The sequence below is a fragment of the Schistocerca gregaria genome, chromosome 1 (genome assembly GCF_023897955.1).
Source record: "Schistocerca gregaria isolate iqSchGreg1 chromosome 1, iqSchGreg1.2, whole genome shotgun sequence".
Classification (NCBI taxonomy): domain Eukaryota; kingdom Metazoa; phylum Arthropoda; class Insecta; order Orthoptera; family Acrididae; genus Schistocerca; species Schistocerca gregaria.
Window position 1 is genome coordinate 1,118,446,489 of NC_064920.1, and position 23,993 is coordinate 1,118,470,481.

General features: G+C 42.4%; 1 protein-coding gene across 4 annotated transcripts in view; it reads right to left on the reverse strand.

Annotated features, from left to right (window-relative positions):
* Positions 1-23,993, reverse strand: part of LOC126283710 (glutamate receptor ionotropic, kainate 2-like) — a 651,295-nt gene that overhangs the window by 155,656 nt on the left and 471,646 nt on the right. For all 4 annotated transcript variants that reach the window (XM_049982296.1, XM_049982293.1, XM_049982294.1 and 1 more), the window contains exons 4-5: positions 22,733-22,908; positions 4,651-4,704 (exon numbers count right to left, since the gene is read on the reverse strand). In XM_049982296.1, the coding sequence (XP_049838253.1) occupies positions 4,651-4,704; positions 22,733-22,908 (230 nt within the window). The remainder of the gene's footprint in view (positions 1-4,650; positions 4,705-22,732; positions 22,909-23,993) is intronic.

Genomic DNA, 23,993 nt, shown 5'->3' on the forward strand with positions numbered 1-23,993 from the left:
CCTTACTAGTGGGCTATATTGTCAGCATTGATTTTTCTGAATTGATGGCCTATATTTTCTCGGGAATGTTAGTGCACTGCAGAGGTGAGATGATGTAATATATTTGCATCTCTCGAACCACTCCAGTTGTGGCACAGTTACAACGATAACGCAATTGCATTCACTGAAATGTTTTACTAAAGGACGCACAATTCTGTGTATATTACCTCACCACACTCGCTACTGCGTTCTTGTAGGACACATTGTTCTCAGCTATGAATAACTCTCCACTGGTGGAACTCAAAAGATATCGATAAACTAGTTCTTTCAACGTTCTCTGCCAACCAGTCTGTGTTATTGACCGTCCGAAAAACATTGTCTTACCAGTGGGCTATATTGTCAGCATCTGATTTTTCTGAATTGATGGCCTATATTTTCTCAGGAATGTCAGTGCACTGCAGAGGTGAGATGATGTAATATTTTTGCATCTCTCGAACCACTCCAGTTGTGTCACAGTTACAACGATAACGCAATTGCATTCACTTAAATATTTGACTAAAGGTCGTACAATACTGTGTACATTACCTCACCACACTCGCTACTACGTTCTTGTAGGACACTTTGTTCTCAGCTGTGAATAACTCTCAACAGGTGGAACTCAAAAGATATCGATAAACTAGTTCTTTCAACGTTCTCTGCCAACCAGTCTGTGTTATTGACCGACCGAAAAACATTGCCTTACGAGTGGGCTATATTGTCAGCATCTGATTTTTCTGAATTGATGGCCTATATTTTCTTGGGAATGTCAGTGCACTGCAGAGGTGAGATGATGTAATATATTTGCATCTCTCGAACCACTCCAGTTCTGGCACAGTTACAACGATAACGCAATTGCATTCACTGAAATGTTTTACTAAAGGACGCACAATTCTGTGTATATTACCTCACCACACTCGTTACTGCGTTCTTGTAGGACACATTGTTCTCAGCTGTGAATAACTCCCAACTGGTGGAACTCAAAAGATATCGATAAACTAGTTCTTTCAACGTTCTCTGCCAACCAGTCTGTGTTATTGACCGTCCGAAAAAACTTGCCTTACTAGCGGGCTATATTGTCAGCATCTGATTTTTCTGAATTGATGGCCTATATTTTCTTGGGAATGTCAGTGCACTGCAGAAGTGAGATGATGGAATATATTTGCATCTCTCGAACCCTTTCAGTTCTGGCACAGTTACAACAATAACGCAATTGCATTCACTGAAATGTTTGACTAAAGGCCGTACAATTCTGTGTACATTACCTCACCACACTCGCTACTGCGTCCTTGTAGGACACATTGTTCTCAGCTGTGAATAACTCTCAACTGATGGAACTCAAAAGATATCGATAAACTAGTTCTTTCAACGTTCTCTGCCAACCAGTCTGTGTTATTAACCGTCCGAAAAACATTGCCTTACTAGTGGGCTATATTGTCAGCATCTGATTTTTCTGAATTGATGGCCTATATATTCTGAGGAATGTCAGCGCACTGCAGAGGTGAGATGATGTAATATATTTGCATCTCTCGAACCACTCCAGTTCTGGCACAGTTACAACGATAACGCAATTGCATTCTCTGAATTGTTTGACTAAAGGCCGTACAGTTCTGTGAATATTACCTCACCACCCTCGCTACTGCGTTCTTGTAGGACACATTGTTCTCAGCTGTGAATAACTCCTAACTGGTAGAAGTCAAAAGATATCGATAAACTAGTTTCTTAACGGTGTCTGCCAACTATAGTCATTGGCAACACTGTAACCAACAGCGCTGAATTAGTCATCGACGGTGTCATGGTGCGATGTCTGCGCCTTTGTCACTGACTACGTGGAAAGAAAAGAAAAAATTTATGGCCGACTCATTTTTGGGTGGTGCTCCTGCAACCATTCTGACTAGATTATCGAGCTGGTCGATTGCCTTACTGTAGGTGCAGGTAACGTGTAATTGCCTTCAGGTGAACAGATGGCTGTAAATTGTGGTAGCTTATTGTGCAATTCACCGTTACGAGACGATCGCAGACTCGTCGGGGTCCTAAATGTGCTATCTGTTAAGTTCTTGACAGAAGATTCCTACAACGTCTGTTCGAAAGGTATCCTGTTCAAATTGATATGCACTCTTTCGCGTGGTTTCTGACGTGCCCGTTACTTTCTTCCAACATGTCAACGTGTAGTGTTAGTCGTAAGTTCACACAACCGCTCTCCATATGGCGGTGTTTCTGCACTTGCGCTCGCCCAGCCTGTACTCGACATTAACACCGACAGTCTGTAGATATGTAGTCATCTAATACTGGATAGGGGAGACGCTATTCATAATCAGTTGGTTGAAAAAACACACGTGTAATGGTGGTTTGATTATCCAGTTGGATGAAGCTACAGACAACAACGGTGATGAGAATCTAATTTCTTCCATGTAGTGCATACACAGCAACAAATTTCGTTAAGATCTTCTTTTAGGCAGAAAGATAACTCTTGGAACGAATGAAACAGATATCTCTGAAATATTTCATCCTTTTATGTAGGAAAACAACATTAATTTGGAAAATTTTGTAGATGTTTCTACGAATAGATGTCGTATTAAGGCTTACTGTTCCCCCAAATTGCAAGCTCTAATCTATAAAGAGCTCACGCTATTTGGACACACTGTTGTAATAAGTGAGAGACACTAGTATGAAAAACCATAAGAACTGTCCTTCATGAGGTTCATCAATCAGTGATTCAAATGGTAACTTTTTTGAAACTCGGTCACTTAATTTGAGATGTTTTCAACAAATGTGCACGTCTCCCCAGTTTATTACAGTAACTCTCCCTGTCTGTCACGTGGGAAGTTCTTGAAATGGATGTATGAGCTCAGGAATAAACCTTACTATTACCTTGTTCTAGAGAAACGTTTGAGTTCCGTGACGTTCGTAGACGCTGATTGCTTTGAAGCTGGCGTATCTTTGTGATTTCTTAAAACACTCAGTTCTTTGAATCTGAGAAAGCAGGTATTATGGTTTAACGTCCTGTCAGCAGCGAGGTCGTTAAAGACTGAACAGAAGCTCGGATCACGGACGTTCGGGGGAAGAAATCGGCCGTGCAGCTTTCAAAGGAACCATCCCCGCGTTTTCCCGTAGCGATTTAGTGAAATCACGGAAAATCTGTATTTGGATCGCCAGACTGGGATCTGAACCGTCTTTGAAGTATCCGTTCAAGTTAAGGAGAGCAACAACATCGAGGCCTTCAGAAAGCAGCTGCTGTTATTGAAAGTAAAAGTAGGGTGATAATGATATATACTAGGTTCTCCATATTCTTCGGACGGTTTTAGCAGACAATGACTTTTATTTAGTCAAACGAATTTTATGAAACATTCTTTCTGTGCAGAACTTACATCAACCTTTACCACCAAGAACAAATGAAACATATTTATATTTCTTCAGAAACCACGTTGACATCGAAGTTCACTCCCTCATCACTGTTTGCATTTTGGACCTTGGTGAAGTAGGAGCATGCACAAGTAGGCAACAAGGCCCCACGAGTTTTAATGCATTATGCAACGTTCTATGTGTGTGAGACAGGTTTTTCAGCATTCTCAGTCATCAACACGAAATGCAGATAGCGAAAGTAAGTGCAGAAATGGATGAAAGTCTCCATTTCGAATCTTGTCTCGAGATCTAAAGAACTGATGACGAAGAAGCAAGCTGATCCTTCCCACTGATTTCACTGCAACATTAAGATATAACATCGTTAAAAGCAGATGAGGATGTGTTATGTCAACAGTCAATAAAGGAATAACTACTCCTATTCATTTGTTTTTATAAACTTAAGTTTATGCGCACTACACTGAGTTGGAAGAAGGATGCGAATCAGGTGTGCTAACCACTGCGCTACCTCGCTCGATCGAGTTGGATTTCGTGTTCGAAAGGAGTCATGGGTTTCTGTGATCAGGCCAAGGGAGTCGTGTCCTCCGAAAGTATTAAAACCACTGCGCTAAAGTGTTTCCGCCATGTCTACATGCATCTCACATCATACCGTAACTCTAATTAAAACTTAACTAAAACTGCAAAAATGCAGCTGAGTATCCCTTACAAAACTTCATACTTAGGAGCCATAAGTGTTGTCATAACATGTTACATTTCATACTATATTCGCTACAGATAAAAATGGATTACAGATTATATAGCATTAAGCAAAAGACGTAATAGACGTACTGACTGGGTTTTGTTATTTTTCGTTTCAGTTAGTGGTACAGCCGTTACAGTTATCTTAACTATGAATAAAGGAAAAACGTTGAGAAATTCCTGTCGTTATGAAGAAATATTATACATAATAAAATAAGTAGATTGTACATTATAACGAACTTGAAAGTATTAGTACAGCCGGGCATTGTACTGCGTGGAGTCAAATATTACAGTGATGCCTATTAGCCAGTTAGGAGCTCACACTAATGTTTTGAGTGTGGATCTTACATGCATTGAATTTCGTATGAAATGTCACATTATGATAAAGATGGTTAGTTCCCTGTTTGCGTCATACGCTTGACTAGTAATAGAGTAAATAACCATTACGATAAGATAGTCAAAAATATTGAAAGAACTTTACATACATGCGCTTAACAGTAGAATGAGCTACGTTATAAAGATTTGAACGACACTTACAAAAGTTGTGAAGAGGTAGTGGTATTTGTAGTCATTCATCTGCAGTTGTAGTATCTGAAAAGTGAAATAACGCAGATGGTAAATAAAATGCAATGGCCAAATTAAAATTAGAGCAACATTATTTTTAGTCGACACTGATATCAATATGCCGATGAGAAATTAAAATCGTAATATATTTGTCTATTTACATCATCTCAAAGCAAGTAGTGTGTATCTTTGCATCAATTTTCTGAGTAATGACTGTGCAGAATAAGTATTTGTTTGAACTACTTGTTTACGTACTACTGCAGTATTTTTGTACTACCTCTGAACTCCTTTAACCTGTGCTCGTGGAAATATAAAGTCCTCAGGTAAAGAGCATATCAACATGAGCAACCGCTACGTTTTGACTTTTTAACGTCTACTGGCAGTATTCCCATTGTTCTAAGGCCTTATTTCGCTATTTAACCGAACTAGCAATTTTACATCACCCATCGTCGAGTGACAAATTCCTTAATATATCTTGCTTCGCTGCCGCTGAATTCTTGTTGAATTTTTGTGCAGTAAGTACAATACTGAGAGTAACTTCCTTATTCTCTTTGCATCTTATTAACCATTAACGGCAGCATGGCTTGTGTATGCCACCTCTAATGTTTTTGTTCTCCTTATCTAATTGAATCGCTTTTAGTTAGTGTAGTCTGGTGGATAATTGCTGCTGGGGACGGTAGTCAATTTATTGCCTTTCGAGGGTGAATTTTCACTTAAGTAGTGCTCTTTGATATTGACGAATTGTACGTTTCATCGTCGCACTCCTATTAATCACCAAATACTTCAGAATACTCACGTTATGTATACTCTGAACGGCATGACACTTGAAAATTGATTCATACTGTTAGAAAAATGGTTCAAATGGCTCTGAGCACTATGGGATTCAACATCTTTGGTCATCAGTCCCCTAGAACTTAGAACTACTTAAACCTAACTAACCTAAGGACAACACACAACACCCAGCCATCACGAAGCGGAGAAAATCCATGACCCGGCCGGGAATCGAACCCGGGGACCCGGGGGGGGGGGGGGGGGGGGGGAGCGAGAACGCTACCGCACGACCACGAGATGCGGGCATTCATACTGTTAATTGACAACACTACATCTTGTCGATTTGTCAGCACTGAGCCATAGTATAAGGTGTGAACACACATTGCATCCAAAGTAATCAAGTGCCGATTGGACTATTTCCTAGTAGAAATTCAGAGTGGTAACTGTGTCATGATGGTTGCAGTTGGACATTATTCTGGCTTGTCACCATAGACGTCTGCAATAGGTGGGGGGAGAGGAGGCAAGAGCACGTTGTTGTCTCCATCCCCTGCCCCCCCTCCCTCCGGAATTTGGAGTACTGAGTTTTTATTTAGTACAGGATTCTCATACATTTCTAAAAGTGATTTCCAGTCATTCAGTTGCGCTTCTCGTTTAGACAGTTGTACCACTAAGGGGCGGATTGCAGTGGGGCAACCCTACCTGTCAATAGGAGTTGATTTTTAACTTAGGTATGTTTGAAAATATTGGATTCTTGCCAACCCCCTCCCCCTCCCCCCCTCCCCACCTCCTAGATATATTTCGGCGTTCGTCCATGCTTGGCGTCATTTAACGGTTGTCCCATTGGCAAAATAATACTTCCATTCGTTTCTTTACCCACTTTCCAGTCAAGACCCTGCAGTAAACTATACGGTTACAACCAACATGTCCATCATCATCATCTTCAATGTCTTCAAGAATTACACCTTTTAGTTTGCTCGCTTCAGAATTGTTCACACCATCTCTTTAAAACCGACGTCTGACATTTATCTTTCCTGTTGGGTTATATGGTACTGCAACTCTGTTACCGTGTTATTAGACATATACTGGACATGGTCCAGTTCAGTCACTGTTATTCAGTTACAGGTGTACCGGGTTCAATATTTAGTCCTATTCAATTACCGGTCTCTCTTTCATGGTCCAGTAATGAATATCCTGCTACAAAGCGGAAGAACGTCCGTCCCTGATGAACCAATTCATCGTAATGGATCAGGTGTTTGGTGTTCCAACATTCGCTACTACTCCGCAGCAAAGGCAACGCCATTATTTTGTAAAGTTTAATGCATGTTTACTTTCGTATGTTGTGTTTTAATGTACTTTGTGTGACTCCACAGCAACGTCTGAATCTGTCCAATTTTAGCTATACATCATCTGACTTGAGAAATTTAAAACTGCACCCTAAATATTTAAACTTTCTTACTTGATCAATTATTTGTCCTTCTACAATAATTTTTGCCTTTTATTGGTTCCAGTCGTTTAAATGGCGCCACTCTGGTTTTATAAGGAATATTTAGTGGCATTTTGGCTCAACATTTGTTCTCAGATTATATTATTTTCTTTAGATTCTTCAATTATAAGCTGATCATCAGCAAACAGCAGCGCTATGAAATTAGAAGCATCACTTGTTACTGTGTCATTCAATACAATCAACCTATTATGATTAATATCGAAAACGTAAACATTGAAAAGGCTGAGGGACAGTTGGTAGCCATATGGAACTAATTGATTAATACCAGCAGATTCTGTCCCATTCTCTACAGTAAATGTCCCCATAATTTCCACGACGAAACTCTGTGTACGAATGTGGCACAAAACGGAAAGGGATTCTGGTCATACATAAAGCACACTAGTGGCAAGACGCAGTCAACATATTCACTTCGCGATAGCAACGGTGAAGTCACTAATGACAGTGCCATAAAAGCAGAGTTATTAAACATGGTTTTCCGAAACTTCTTCACCAAAGAAGACGAAGTAAATTTTCCTAAATTCCAATCAGGAATGATGAGAAACATAGAAGTAGATATCCTCGGTGTAGCAAAGTAGCTTAAATAACTTAATAAAGGAAAGGCCTCCGGTTCCTTTCAGAGTTTGCTGATACAATAACTCCATATTCAGCAATTAAATACAACCGCTCACTCACAGAAAAATCCTCACCTCAAGACTGGAAAATTGTTCAAGTCGCACTAGTACCCAAAAAGGGAAACCAAACAAGGCAGTGCAATTTGCATTCAATATTTCCGTATCTACCTTTATCATAGTGCTCGATAATTGGACTGGAGTTCACATAAATTAATTTCTATGTTATTTCAGTTAGCCATTTTTGCAGACTCTTTCAGTTACGTGGCACTACATTTTGTTTCGTACTTTACTTCGTTGACGGGACTTTTTTAAGAACAAAACAAAATTCATATAAATAGGTCGTGCTGGAATAGAATAAGTTCTTCAATAGAGTAACATATTGTACATTTCTCTACACAACAGGTCAAACTTTTTCGGACGCTATATCCTTGTCCAAATCTAGTGCATTAGTCATAGATTAGAAAAGAGGAAGGATACATCCACCTGTATATGAATTCCCCCAGCTTGTGCAGTGGGAGTTTAGATCCCCAAAGACTTTGTTCTACTTGGGACAGCAGTGTGTTCAACACTACTTCGCGTAACTTGCTTTTCAGGGAGCAAAATCCTGATAACAGGGTGAATGATGCAGAAGAAAATGTAAATCATACTGACATTTACAGCCTTGAGGTATGGACATTGATCTGTACTTCCGGAAACGTATCCACTTCCCGTACCAGGTTAGTGGCAACTATTTTCACAACTGATGTATCCAACCTAATTACAGAGAATATACCTGTTCGGTATAACCACGTTTGGAGGATGCAAGCTGCGGATATATTTTGTGCCCGAGAAGCTCTCTTAGCAGGCTCCCTATGATGGCCATGGCTGACCGTCTCGTTGCTCTGAAAGATCCTGAAAATCATTTTTCTAAATAATGCTTCCAGTTCTCTTCCTGAAGTTTGTGAAGGCTAACTGTACTCTGGCAGAGAACTGTCCCACAACTGTTAATAGACTGCAGATGGTACCAATGAGTTGATCCTTGCTGCCATTGTTACCAAAGTTTGAACATAACCTAGAGGACGGCAACGGTTCATCTCCAGAGCACTTTCGACACATCTTTTCATGTCAAAGGACAGCGCTCGAGCTTCCTAACACTGGAATCCATTACCTCTACTAAACCGTAGATTTACTGGTCTTCGAATAACGTCCAGGGCTGTTGTCACTATGTGCTGAAACTTCAGATGGTATTAGACACGTTATTGATTTTCGAGAGTTGAGTCGTCTGGTGAGCATTTTTTGCACGTGAATTTAAGGGGGAGGGTTTGCAGGTACTGATCGGAGAACAGACACCTCCTTATTGATGATGAGAAGGGAACTAGCTGTAATCCCGTGTATAAAAAATGTCCGGATCTTGAGTAACGGGCATAGGAATTTCACTACATTTCACTTCGATGTCTTTGAGTGATATAATAATAATAACAATAATAATACATTTATTGCAGCCAAATAGCCATACAAGTTCAGAGTAGAATCATAATAATACATGAAAGTATAAACACGCTGTGGTTTGTATAATCACTTTGTCGTTTTTTTCAGAGTTATACATGGCAATGTTTGTTTATTCGGTTACATAGTCTTCAGTCACACATTGCATTTGGTTCATTATACATTATGTTGCTGCAGGTAAGATGGTGGAAATCGTGTCACATCTCAGAGTCCTCCTTCGGTCAGTCAAGGCCCCTGGAATATGTCTTCCCTTTCTTCCTCCAACGTTTGCAAGCCATCGCTTCTTTAAGCATAAATAATGTCTGAGTTTAGTGAAATATTATTTTTACACAAAGAAACTTATGTATTCTCAATAACATTCAACTCGTGACCTACACCCATATATGTGATCAAAAGAATCCGGACATCTGGCTGAAAATGACTTATTACAAGTTCGTGGCGCCCTCCATTGGTAATACTGGAATTCAATATGGTGTTGGTCCGCTCTTAGCCTTGATGACACCTTCCACTCTCGTAGGCATACGTTCAAACAGGTGCTGGAAGGTTTCTTGGAGAATGACAGCCCATTCTTCACGGAGTGCTGCGTTAAGGAGTGGTATCGGTGTCGGTCGGTGAGGCCTGGCACGAAGTCGGCATTCCAAAACATCTCAAAGTTGTTATATAGGATTCAGGTCAGGACTCTGTGGAGGCCAGTTCTTTACAGGGATGTTATTATCGTGCAATCACTCCGCCATAGGCCGTGCATTATGAAGAGGCGCTCGATCGTTTTGAAAGAGCAATCGCCATCACCGAATTGCTCTTCATCAGTGGGAAGCAAGAAGGTACTTAAAACATCAATGTAAGTCTATGCTGTGATAGTGCCACGCCAAAAAACAACAAGGGGTGTAAGCCCACTACATGAAAAACACGACCACTCCTTAACACAACCGCCTCTGAATTTTACTGTTGGCACTACACTCGCTGGCAGAAGACGTTCCCCGGGCATGTCGCATACCCGCAGCTGCCCAGGAATCGCCACATTGTGTACCATGATTCGTCACTCCACACAACGTTTTTCTACTATTCAATCGTCCAATGTTTACGCTCCTTGCACCTAGCGAGACGTCGTTTGGCAATTACCGGCGTGATTTGTGGCTTATGAGCAGCCACTCGACCATGAAATCCAAGTTTTCTCACCTCTCAGCTAACTGCCATAGTACTTGCAGTGGATCCTGATGCAGTTTGGATGGTCTCGATAGATGTCTGCCTATTACACATTACGACTGTCTTCAACTGTCGGCAGTCTCGGTCAGTCAACAGACCAGGTCGGCCTGTAGCTTTTGTGCCGTTCATATCCCTTCACGTTTCCACTTCACCATCACACCGGAAACAGTGGACCTAGGAATGTTTAGGAGTGTAGAAATCTCGCGTACAGACGTATGACACAAGTGACACCCAGTCACCTGACCACGCTCGAAGTCCATGAGTTCCGCAGAGCGCCCCATTCTGCTCTCTCACGATGTCTAATGACTACTGACGTCGCTGATATGGAGTACCTGGCAGTAGGTGGCAGCACAATGCACCTAATATGAAAAATGTATGTTTATCGAGGTGTCCGGATATTTTTGATCACGTAGTATATATAAACTTACTCGTTGCACTTTTGCTGGCTATGCCTATGGTTAGTTTCAGAAGTAAAATTAATAATCAAATGATTTAATGTAATAAGATTGAACCTTAAATTGCTGGTATACCCACGTACCACCACATTAAAATAAAAACATTGAATTGTTAAGGAAGTGTGAATGAGAACAGTGGCCTATTTAAGTTTACATAATAAGGACTAGTTTAATTAATCCTTTTGTAACTACAACTAGATGATAAATCTGACACAAAAATGACAAACACAAATAAGAAAAGGGATGGTATTTCATTGGCAAAGCATACATTGGGTTGAAAGCCAAGCAAATTCTCCCCCAAGTTAATCTCTTTTACAATACTATCTCACTTCGTTCAGATGACTCTACGACGAGGCCATCCTCTATTCAAATGGAATCAACTACAATCAAGTATACCACAAACTATGGTTCACCTGAGAACAGGGAAATGTGAGTATCAATTAACAACGTTACGTCGGTGCAGCAGTATTTTACTCTTTCATCTTGATTCAGGTGGCAGCAGAAAAAGGCGTTCTGTGGGTAAGGAGCAGTGCATTGCTGCAGCTATAATGTTCTGTCGGGCCCACGAAAATTTACAAACTACGCGGTCTGGCGTTCTGAATATGAGTATGTGGGAAACGTACCCATTAAAGCCCTGGAATCTCATCAGGTTTTAGTGTGATGTGCACTTATTCGCCGGTGTGGCCAAAACAATTCGACTCTCCGCCACGACAGTGCGTGGTGGAGTTGTCAGACGTCAGACGGCCGACTCAAGACGAGTAAGTTCCCCCTCGTGACACACGATGCGGCTGAGAAGATATGCAGTTCCAATGTCGGTACATTCGGAAACTGCCACTGGCTCTTTGTCCACCACAAGATATAGGTCAAAGTCTCAGCCGCAATGACCTGAAGTCCTCCACCAGGGGAGGATCAGAAACCGAAAGGGACAAAAAATCGCAACCACCTTCCAGAAAGATTTTGTATGGGATCCAAATTAGAAGAAAAGAAACTGTCCTCACATTGCAAAAACCAATAGAACTATCCTCTCCTCATTGAAAGTCCCCTCTTGATTGTTCTGTTGGACTGAAAGCCAGAACAGACACCGGCACTGGGGTTCCCACACTGGAGGAGCAAGCTTCCACTTTGCATATCTTGAGAGGTACCATCAGCGACTCCACATCTCTCATGTCTCAAAACGAAGGTATTACACTAGGGAGATATCGTTCTCGTGGTAAGCATGGCCCTGTTTAGGCATTAAAAAAATTTACTTAGTTGGATTCATAGACCCTCATATATGCAGAGATCCAATCTTTCCAGGCCGACTATTTCCAGTTACTGAAATAAGGCTGTTAAGCTTCCCAGAGAGTCGGGCCCATGAAATAAATATGCTTTTTCTGCTCGCTAAAAGAACCTGGTGACTTCGTGGCATCAGGGAAGTTCAAGTCTCGCCTCCACTAAACATGTGCACCAGCTGCTCTGCCGGCCGGTGTGGCTGAGCGGTTCTAGGCCCCTCCGTTTGGAACCGTGCGTCTGCTACTGTCGCAGTTTCGAATCCTGTCTCAGGCCTGGATGTGTGTGATGTCCTTTGATTGGTTAGGTCAGAGTAGTTCTAAGTTCTAGGGGACTGATGACCTCAGATGTTAAGTCCCATAGTGCTCAGAGCCATTTGAACAATTTGAACCAGCTGCTCTGTCCATATCGTCTCAGTTTCCAGTATGAGAAAGCACGGAGTTTTATGACCTTCACACCATTTGCACAAAGGCTCAGTTTACAGCAGCCTCTCTTAAATGGCTTCCTCTACCTTTTTTCGCCAACTGGCCATCATCACAATGGACTGCCGCCAGGCCCAAGTAAAATGTTCTGCGAACCGGCATCCTCGTGTCCGACCCGAAGTGGAAGGAGGGGAGTGGTACTGTCATAAGTCACTCTACAGTTACAGTCCACTGTGTGCTGCTTCCCAGAATCATTCACACAGCATGGTCGTTGCACTCAGAATTTATTGCCCCCAATCCATCTCTCCCCCTGTTCTCCATCGCCTCCACAATGGCCTTTCGGGTACGAGTTACCTACATATTACACAGTTATAAGAATATTCTGGCAACAGTTTCTTCATGTAGAAAGTGATTAAACCACAAATAAGAAATGTCGTACTGGTGAACACCGAGATCATGACACAGAATACGAATATTAGTCTGATAGACAATATTGTTAAAGTGACAGAGTGGCATTAGAGTGGCATTCCACCTCTCATGCTCAGGTTTGACCACAGTTTTGTAATTGACAAGGATTCGCGTGCCAGAATCTTTGAACAGTATGTAGCAAACTCCTTCTCATTACGCTTCCTAAGCAAAATTTGACAGTTTTGTCCATATTGAGGTGGCCTCCTAAACGATGTAAGCACTTTAAACTCGTAACTATGCAGTAAGTTGATGGGCACCCTTCCATATATTTACTACAGATCTTGAGACTACGTTACTGTCTGGTGATATGTCTGAACGCGAGGCAACACTGACGGACAGAGGTCACTTCACATCCAGTCCGCCGGCCGCAGTGGTCTCGCGGTTCTAGGCGCGCAGCCGGGACCGTGGGACTGCTACGGTCACAGGTTCGAATCCTGCCTCGGGCATGGATGTTCGTGATGTCCTTAGGTTAGTTAGGTTTAAGTAGTTCTAAGTTCTAGGTGACTAATGACCACAGCAGTTTAGTCCCATAGTGCTCAAAGCCATTTGAACCATTTGAATATCCAGTCCAGTGCAGATAAACATACTTGGAAAGTAACTGTGAAACACGAGTTAGACAACATATTGGGTGTTTAATAGAAGTTGATTCCCTTATCCTAATAATTTTCTTGGAGAAACTTTCCATCCCAGTCACTTTAAGGGGGGTAGCACGTCAAACGGGCCGACTTGGAGCAGGAGTGGCATCACACGACATTTTAATTTCCAGAGTCTATACTTTTACAAATAAGTTCATAAAACTTTGTCAGCATCACCAGAAGAAGGATTCGGGATTCACGCTCATTGCAGTGGAAGTTCGAAAACATAACAAAATAATTTTCTTTTTTAGGTGAGCAATTTCATTATTTTTTCACTTACTAATGGCTGCATTTGTTGCTATAGTTACACTTTTCTTCATAAGTTAGACAGATTCTTCGATGAATTTTGCTCAGCATACATACCATACTTACAGATGTATGAAACTCTAGAATTTGAAACTTCCTGGCAGATTAAAACTGTGTTCCTGACCGAGATTCGAACTCGGGACCTTCGCCTTTCACGGGCCATTGCTCTACGATCTGAGCTACCGAAGCACGACTCACGACCGCTACTCACAGCTTTACTTCTGCCAGTACCTTGTCTCCTACCTTCCAAACTTTACAGTTCGCAGGAGAGCTTCTGTAAAGTTTGGAAGGTAGGAGACGAGGTACTGGTAGAAGTACAGTTGTGAGTACCGGGCCTGAGTCGTGCTTCGGTAGCTCAGACGATAGAGCACTTGCCGGCGAAAGGCAAAGGTCCCGAGTTCGAGTCTCGGTCGGGCACACAGTTTTAATCTGCCAGGAAGTTTCATATCAGCGCACTCTCCGCTGCAGAGTGAAAATCGCATTCTGGAACTCTGGAATTTGTTTAATTTATGAAAAAACTAATGGGCTGTTATATTTTAAACTTAATTTTTAGGTAAAACACAAATTTTATAGTTAAGTACCTCAATTTTTACCACAGTTTTTTATACATTTGGAAAATTCTAGAGTTTCATACACCTTTAAGTATGGTTTGTATGCTGTGCAAAATTTATCGAAGAATCTCTCTTACTTATAAAGAAAAGTGTACCTATAGCAGCAGGTAAAACACAAATTTTATAGTTAATTACCTCAATTTGTACCAAAATTTTTAATAGATTTGGAAAATTCTAGAGTTTCATATACCTTTAAGTATGGTTTGTATGCTCTGCCAAATTCATCGAAGAATCTCTCTTACTTATAAAGAAAAGTGTACCTATAGCAGCAAATGCTGCCATTAGTAAGCGAGAAACAATGATGAAATTTTACATGTACAAAAAATTACTTCGTTATGTTTTCGACCTTCCACTTTTATGAGTGTGAATTCTGAGTCCTTCCTGGTCATGCTGACAAAGTTTTATGAATTTTTTTGTAAAAGTGTAGACAGTGCCAATAAAAATGTCCTGTGGTGCCTCTCCTGCTCCAAGTCGGCCCGTTTGACGTCCTACCCCCCCCCCCCCCTTAACAGCTGACTACATTTAGGAAAGGATTTCCTGTTCAGTGTATTTTCAGGAGGTGCTGCTAGACAGCTTTTGTTTAAGCTTCCCGGAATAGACTGAAACGTAATTCATTTTTCATGGTTTTATCACCTGGCGATAACGATTTATATTTCGCCTTTTCTTTCATGTCGTACATGCTGGTTGCTGTAACAACACCGCTATGAACGGGAGAAAGTTACACTTTTATGGATCTGATGGTGGTCAGATGTCGGAAACCGACTCTATGAATAATTTTACAGGTAGGACAAGGCGATGATATGAGATTTTTTAAGTTTTCTGCTCATGAAATTTCGAAGTTACACCTCGAATAACACCTTCCTTACCCAACACGTATCATGATAGGAATGCAACTAAATTGTGATTTGCAAACAAACTGAACTGCGTTTAATGGGTGGCTCTGAGTGCGTTAGTTTCTTCCACTTTCATCCTATTTTTACTAGCTGATAGGACAGTAATAATCTTGTCTTTAGTTTCGTGATGACACAAGTATATACGATTTCTAACAGAAAATGAATGTATGGCGCTGACACTATCTACTTTGCTTTTTTAAAAGTAGGGCTTACCTTTCATTAGCAGCTGTACTTATAGCAGCAATCTCACTTTTCCCATCAGGCTGTATTGAGTTCTTTTGAGTGGATACTTGTGAATTACTTTATGTATCAACCTTTAACACAATAACGGGATCACTGTCAACCTCACGGGCTCTGTTAGGCTGCGAGGAACCAGGGAGCAGACACCTTTGAGTGTCCCAACTGATGGACGCGTGTGTCGTGATTACCCACAGAAAGATACAACTGTGCGACGAGATGTTTGACTGTGATCTTTCGATCACCTTGAGAGAAGATTTCCGCAAGTTCCGACGACGCAGGAGTCACAGCCATGTGCCGCCGCTGGCCGGCAGGCGGAAGATCGGACAGATTTTTGCGTCTTCGTTGAGATGATGAAACACGGTTCACTTAACGACTTACCGTGCTTTTATTCACTACCAGGTCTCCGAAGACATTCCCCAAGCGTCTACGAATTTTTACGGTGCTCTGGTTTCTTGTACCACAAAGCAATTACTTACTTCCGTTCGAATTTCAAGGAGTAAAAGAGAACCCTTCAGAATTCGTACTGGGACTAAAGCCAGTGTAAAAAACATCTCACGTTTCTCTTTATAAACAACAAAGGATTCTAGAATCTTTCAAAATGCTTCAAGTAGAGGTCTTTCCAATCACCACACGATTAACTTCACTCAATAAGGTTGCGTGTCGACAGTTGTCTAGAGTTAAAACCTTTGCTTAGTTTTCAGTCGGCATCGCGGCTGTTCAGTATTCAGAGAAACATTTTTTCAGTGACGATAGCTACTGTTTTATTTATAGTATCTATTCTCTGGATAATTCTACTCGTTTTTTGAGAAAAATCTAGTTAGTTACTGCACGTAACATTTAGTTTTTATTTCAAAACGTTTCCGTAAATGACTCCGCGTACTTCATCAGCTTTACAAAATACAGTAGCTAATTTAACAGTGAATTAGAAACAAATTTATACTATAGTCCATCATTAGCATGGGTTATGAAATACGTCTTCCTTGTCGCAGGAAACGGAAAACTGTTCCTGCTGATTTTTCCGGTGTTTAGCGGTGCTGCAAAGCTTGAAAAGTTAGATAACTTGCCAATCTAGTGAGCAGCATTCCATATCTAATGACTTTAATTCTATTTTCAAATTTAAAATAAGCTACATCATTTGTTTACTAATCACATATCCTGCAAAGTCACAAAGTTTTAATATTACATAGATTTACAAAATTCTATGTAACATAACCTACAAAACTGCAGTTTCAGTGACTGAGGTCTGCTGACTATTGGGACACCGCCAATTTCCGCTGATGCTGCTGTTCTGAAGATGAGCTAAGACTAGGCATAAACTTGTTATTTTAAATTAAATAAACATTGTGATCTAGACTGTTTTTCACTAATTTTATATTTCTTACAAGATCGCTGTCGTGCGAAAATGTTACCAAAAATTTAGTATAACATGTTAGTCGTACCATGAAACTTATTTAAGAATTTCGTCATTTTTGTAAAAAAAAAAATCCGTTAGGGAACAAGCCAATTTAAAATCACAGTCTTGAAGGTTGCTGCGATAAACCATTTTACTTGAATTAAAACTTTTTGTAGTAGGTGCCTGTCTCAACAGAGACGAGGTGCATTCATTATATAAACTCGACTCGTAATTACTGCAGCCCATGTAAGACAGTATATGACGAATGGAATGACTTGATCGTAGCTGCTTTATTAACACCCACCATTCTACATGGAAATAATAAGTAGCAATGTTGGCGGAGTACTTAATTAAAGTTTCTACCCGACACATATGTTCCACATGTTAAACATAGCGAGGGTACAGTTGTTTAGATTTCCTTAGACAAGAAGATTCTATTTATGTACATAACGTCAAAGTATTATTCGCAATTATCGATGAGGATACGATCTAGGAGTCAAAATTATTTAAGTGAATGATTTATACGACGTGGTTTGATCTCAGTGCGATGATTCTGGGGCTCCATGGCACAATATCCGGCTAAATAAGCTTTCTGTAAGTTTTAAACTTTTTTCCAAGACAAGCAATTACAGGTGCTGCCTGTACATTTGGATCAAATCCTTTAGTCAGCAGAAACTAAAGTTACAGCATAGTTTTACAATAGATATTAAGAGGAAAATGAGTGAATGAATGACAGAGTATTCGCCTGGCTTAAGAAATGTGACAATTTTATTCCAGCATTAAACGAAGGACATTGGACATGTAAGATATCTACACTCCTGGAAATGGAAAGAGAACACATTGACACCGGTGTGTCAGACCCACCATACTTGCTCCGGATACTGCGAGAGGGCTGTACAAGCAATGATCGCACGCACGGCACAGCGGACACACCAGGAACCGCGGTGTTGGCCATCGAATGGCGCTAGCTGCGCAGCATTTGTGCACCGCCGCCGTCAGTGTCAGCCAGTTTGCCGTGGCATACGGAGCTCCATCGCAGTCTTTAACACTGGTAGCATGCCGCGACAGCGTGGACGTGAACCGTATGTGCAGTTGACGGACTTTGAGCGAGGGCGTATAGTCGGCATGCGGGAGGCCGGGTGGACGTACCGCTGAATTGCTCAACACATGGGGCGAGAGGTCTCCACAGTACATCGATGTTGTCGCCAGTGGTCGGCGGAAGGTGCACGTGCACGTCGACCTGGGACCGGACCGCAGCGACGCACGGATGCACGCCAAGACCGTAGGATCCTACACAGTGCCATAGGGGACCGCACCGCCACTTCCCAGCAAATTAGGGACACTGTTGCTCCTGGGGTATCGGCGAGGACCATTCGCAACCGTCTCCATGAAGCTGGGCTACGGTCCCGCACATCGTTAGGCCGTCTTCCGCTCACGCCCCAACATCGTGCAGCCCGCCTCCAGTGGTGTCGCGACAGGCGTGAATGGAGGAACGAATGGAGACGTGTCGTCTTCAGCGATGAGAGTCGCTTCTGCCTTGGTGCCAACGATGGTCGTATGCGTGTTTGGCGCCGTGCAGGTGAGCGCTACAATCAGGGCTGCATACGACCGAGGCACACAAGCCAACACCCGGCGTCATGGTGTGGGGAGCGATCTCCTATACTGGCCGTACACCTCTGGTGATCGTCGAGGGGACACTGAATAGTGCACCGTACATCCAAACCGTCATCGAACCCATCGTTCTACCATTCCTAGACCGGCAAGGGAACTTGCTGTTCCAACAGGACAATGCACGTCCGCATGTATCCCGTGCCACCCAACGTGCTCTAGAAGGTGTAAGTCAACTACCCTGGCCAGCAAGATCTCCGGATCTGTCCCCCATTGAGCATGTTTGGGACTGGATGAAGCGTCGTCTCACGCGGTCTGCACGTCCAGCACGAACGCTGGTCCAACTGAGGCGCCAGGTGGAAATGGCATGGCAAGCCGTTCCACAGGACTACATCCAGCATCTCTACGATCGTCTCCGTGGGAGAATAGCAGCCTGCATTGCTGCGAAAGGTGGATATACACTGTACTAGTGCCGACATTGTGCATGCTCTGTTGCCTGTGTCTATGTGCCTGTGGTTCTGCAGTGTGATCATGTGATGTATCTGACCCCAGGAATGTGTCAATGAAGTTTCCCCTTCCTGGGACAATGAATTCCCGGTGTTCTTATTTCAATTTCCAGGAGTGTAGTTTGGACGGGAAGAGAATATAAACTTTCGGAATGTGGTGCTACAGGTAAATGCTGAAGATTAGATGGGAAGGTCACATAACTGATGAGGAAGTATTGAATAGAATTGCGGAGAAGAGGACTTTGTGGCACAACTTGACAAGAAGAAGGGACCGGTAGGTAGGACACGTTCTGAGGCATCAGGGGATCACAAGTTTAGCATTGGTGGGCAGCGTGGATGGTAAAAATCGTATATAAAGGGGGTCATCTCTGTGTAAAGGAGATAATCCTTTTGAGGACGTACTACACAACTACGACTAAGGTCCTTTAGAATCACGTTCTGTAGATGACACCATTATAGCATTTTTAATTCGGAAAAAAGTCACATGTTTTGACAACAGATTACACAAAGAATTATTGAAACTAAACTCTTGTCCCATTTGACGCGAATATAAACACGGTATAAAAATTACGGCTGTTTGCCAGATAAGACTTGGGATGCCTAACAACAACAGCTTACATAACCATGTTCAGGGGGGTTCGGAGTCAGTACCGAGCATTTACAGCAGTTTGGTGAATGACTCGTGGGTACAGAAGCACCATTCAGGGATTATGCACAGGATGTTTATGATGCATTACATGATATCACAGGAACTTCTTTCTATCTCTTTCTCCTTCATTCATTTCCTGTTGTTTACTACGTCCTCCACCAATAATTCGTTCTAAAGATCATGGGAGTATATTTTACTGTTCAGTTTCTATTACTAATTTAAACGACCCTTTTTCCCGGAGTTCGTAGTTCAGTCTTGTCTATATTGCAGACATTCACATGCACAGAGCAGGGAAGGGAACTGGTTGAGGACTAGGTATAGCACGGACATTCTGGCACAGACCTTCCTGTGGATCTCGTCTATGTGGGGTTCCCACGTAAGACGAGAGTCCACGATTACGGCAAGGTACTTGGCGGTTCTGCGCCAGGATGGTTGGGTTCTATTTAGGTGAAGGTGGGGGGGGGGGGGGGGTCGTTGAGGAGGTCAGCGCCTTCCGTGTCTCCGGCTGATCAACGCAGTCTGTGCCTTTTCAGAGTTGATAGTAACGCGCCAGCGTCCGGCCCAAATTTTTGTGTCATGTAAAACCCTTTGTAGACTACGAAGTTGGCAAGAGGCTAATCGGCCTGTACTGCTGCAAGGATAGAGGGTCTTTCCCTGGTTTGTGTATCGCAAATCTGTCAGCGGACGCCGCTGCCTTCAGATCGGAGCGTTCCTGACGTATTTTGTCAATTGCTCAGTGCAGCGTGAAATCCAGAAATCGAGAAAATACGTCAGGAGCGCTCCGATCTGAAGGCAGCGGCATCCGCAGACAGATTGGATAGCCACCGGGTCTCGACGTCTGGCCGCGCCGCGGCCCCTCACCGCGACCACCGACGCGGACCCCCTTCCGGAGGAACGTGATTGGCCGGCCTACGGAAGCTGACGACAGCCAAGGAGCTACATAGATATGCAGAACACAGCATCCCGACACTTCGCCATAAGATGATGGGTACGAAACTCATCGAAGCGTTGCGACAAGACGACGTCACCACTTGGCCGGTAGCCCGAGAAAAATTCATCAATTTGTCTAATTTAGAGTGTCTTCAATTACTGTGAAATAATCATATATGGAGCTAAGATTCAAGAATCAACTAACTAAAGCACTTCGTTTTCATGAAGAAATACCTAACTAATTTTAATATAGCTATGGCTTTCGGCGCTGAAACTAAATGAATTTCAACACACTGTTTGCCGCTTAAGAACCAGAGACATGTACTTGGAAGTGGCAAGAGGAACGACACACCATTTATAAATTCGTGCTGCTTTGTAATTATTAAGAGACCTGTTTGCTGAAAACAAATTTCTTCTTCATTGCTCTCTGTGGTTTAAGGTAGTCGAAATTAACTACAGAAATATGTTGGAAACATTATCGTAAAACTCCGATTATATGACAGTTCACTTAAAATATCTCAGTGTTGCTCAGATGATGCAGTGACATCAAAAAATTGTTAAAACAAAAGTCATATTCAATGTAAATTCCAACCACATTAACTGAGTGCCTTAGTAAAAACATACCGCCTTCTAACAGGGCGACCACTATAGAAGTTAGTTTCTGGAGACAAAACAAACGTGTTTGCAGAAAGCTAAACCCTAGTTAAAGACATATGCTGTGAAGAGTGAACACAGTGACTTGCAAATGCAATTCAAAAAGAACGTTACTGGTAAGGACTTGTTTCATCCAGTGATTTTCATCGACTGATGCCGTTCCATCCACAAACTTAAGATTTATTTGGACAAATGGACATAACTACTGAAGAGAATTAGTTGCTTTTGTTGTAGAGGTTAAACAGGACATTTAGTTTCCTGGACAGTCGCACAAGTGCAGTCTGGTTTCTCTATCTATTAATGTTGTTATATGAATACGTATTTAATCACATTCTACCGATGATTATTATTTACCACCGCTTCGTTATAGGTTTATGAAGCCTGGTGACCTCTCTGGGTTATTAGGATACTAAAAAAAGTCCAGCGTGCTATCTTTTTCTGCTGTTTCTACAACGCACAACATACCATTTGCAAAAATAAGCCGCATGTAAATTATTATAATCGGTACGACACGCACTCAGCAGATGCCTAAGTCAGCAGTACGGCTTGGCTGGTCGCTTATAACGCTACGCAAGCTGTGGACATGTTATACTCTAATATTACGCTGCAGACTTCTTACGAGACAACATTCTCTTTAACAACGTGAACGTAAATATGACCTGGATATTATCGATGACACGCACTGAAATTAGCAGAGATTGCTACTAATGATGGCATTGACAAATTCCGTTTAAAGTGCGTCATTGTACCGTCTTTAGTGGTGAAAGGTTCAGCAGCTGGAGTTGCCTTCAACGCTGTCCGGGGAACACCTGACTGTTTCACAATCTTTGAGGTGGCGTCTTCCTTGTTCCTAGCAAAAGGGAAACTACCATAGAGCTGTACCTTCAACATGGGACATGGAAGACCCACAAAAACAGTGTTGACAATGGGCTAAACTTATCTGAAGAAGCAAGGGGTCAGTAATGATGAATTTTGCTAATGTTAGGCAAGGCAGACTCTGAACACTTGTTGGTCTGTAGTAACCTGAGCGAACCCTGCGACATTCAAGACTTGTTTGCAGCGAACGACTGGGCGACTCTGGTTCCTGAATACTGGACTCATAAAGTGCCAAAATCTCCATAATTACTATTAGAGTTTCGTTTCTGTTCTATCATGTTTTACGGTTCTTTGGAGTCGGATAAATAGAACGCTATTAATTTTTGTTGCGTCGCGATCTGATTCGGAGAAGAAACAACCCAAAATCGTAGAGGGATCTTTATGTTCTTTTACAGTGATCGCTCATGGTTTCTCTTGCAAGTATGATGTTTTTCCATTATGGTTAACTTTTGGAACCTCCAGTAGAAACCCGTGAAGCGACGTATTTGAGGGAGATACTGGAGTTACGAGCAGCTAGTGCTGGGTTTCTCTAGGTGAGTGATAAGAGATAAGCAGAAGGTACTCACGCCTCTGAGGAAGTGGTGCATGTGCTCGGGCTTGGTGTCGACGACCAGGTTGTGGATCTCCTTGCTCTTGATCTCCTTGAGCACGGAGCGGTAGTTGTCCGGGTCGGCCTGCCGCAGGTGGATCTCGACGTCGCGGTTGGTGGGCGCTCGCACCAGCTCCCGCAGCTTGATCAGGCCTGTCCGCACACCAAGGGCCGGCTGTCATCTCACCCCTACCACCGTGGCAACACTTAATGGGGGGGGGGGGGGATCAGCTGGCTATAGCGGTAGCAGGGTTGGGGACTGGGGTGTGTCGCTAGAGTCTGCGAAAAAGAACAGCTAACACGAGTAACGAGTTGGTACAGGAGAACACATTTGGAAGATGGAAATGTCTACGTCGTTTCGAAGTCATATGTCTCATCCAGTTTAGAGGCTTAGGTGGTGCTGGGATATTGTAGTTTGGTTCGTGGTCCTGAAATCTGCTCTTATATAAGGTATCTGTATGATACGAAAAGTGCCAATTGATCCTGAATAAAGACAAATGCGAAGTTATTCACACGAATACTAAAAGAAATCATCTAAATTACGATTACGCGATAAGTCACACAAATCTGAGGGCTGTAAATTCAACTAAATACTCAGGGATTACAGTTACAAATAGCCTAAATTGGAACGGTCACATAGATAATATTGTGAATAGAGCAAACCAAAGACTGCGATTTACTGGCAGAACACTTAGAAGGTGCGACAAGTCTACCAAAGAGACTGCTTACAGTACGCTTGTCCGCCCTATTCTGGAGTAATGCTGTGCGGTGTGGGATCCGCATCAGGTGGGACTGACGGATGACATCGACAAGGTACAAAAAGGGCAGCTCGTTTTGTATTATCGCGAAATGTAGGAGATAGTGTCACAGACATGATACGTTAATTGGAGCGCCAATCATTAAAAGAAAGGCGTTTATCATTGCGACGGGATCTTCTCATGAAATTTCTGTCACATGTTTTCTCCTCCAATTGCGAAAACATTCTGTTGGTACCCACCTACATAGGGAGAAACGATCATCACGATAAAATAAGAGAAAGCAGTTCTCGCTCTGAAAAAATTAAGTGCTCGTTTTTCCCGCATGCTGTTCGAGAGTGGAACGGTAGAGAGACAGCGTGAAGGTTGTTCATTGAATCCTCTGCCAGGCACTTTATTGTGAATAGCAGAGTAATCACGTAGATGTAGATGTCGTTAGAGTGGCATGCTTAGTAACCTGTAAAATTGCCGGACAGCTCCATT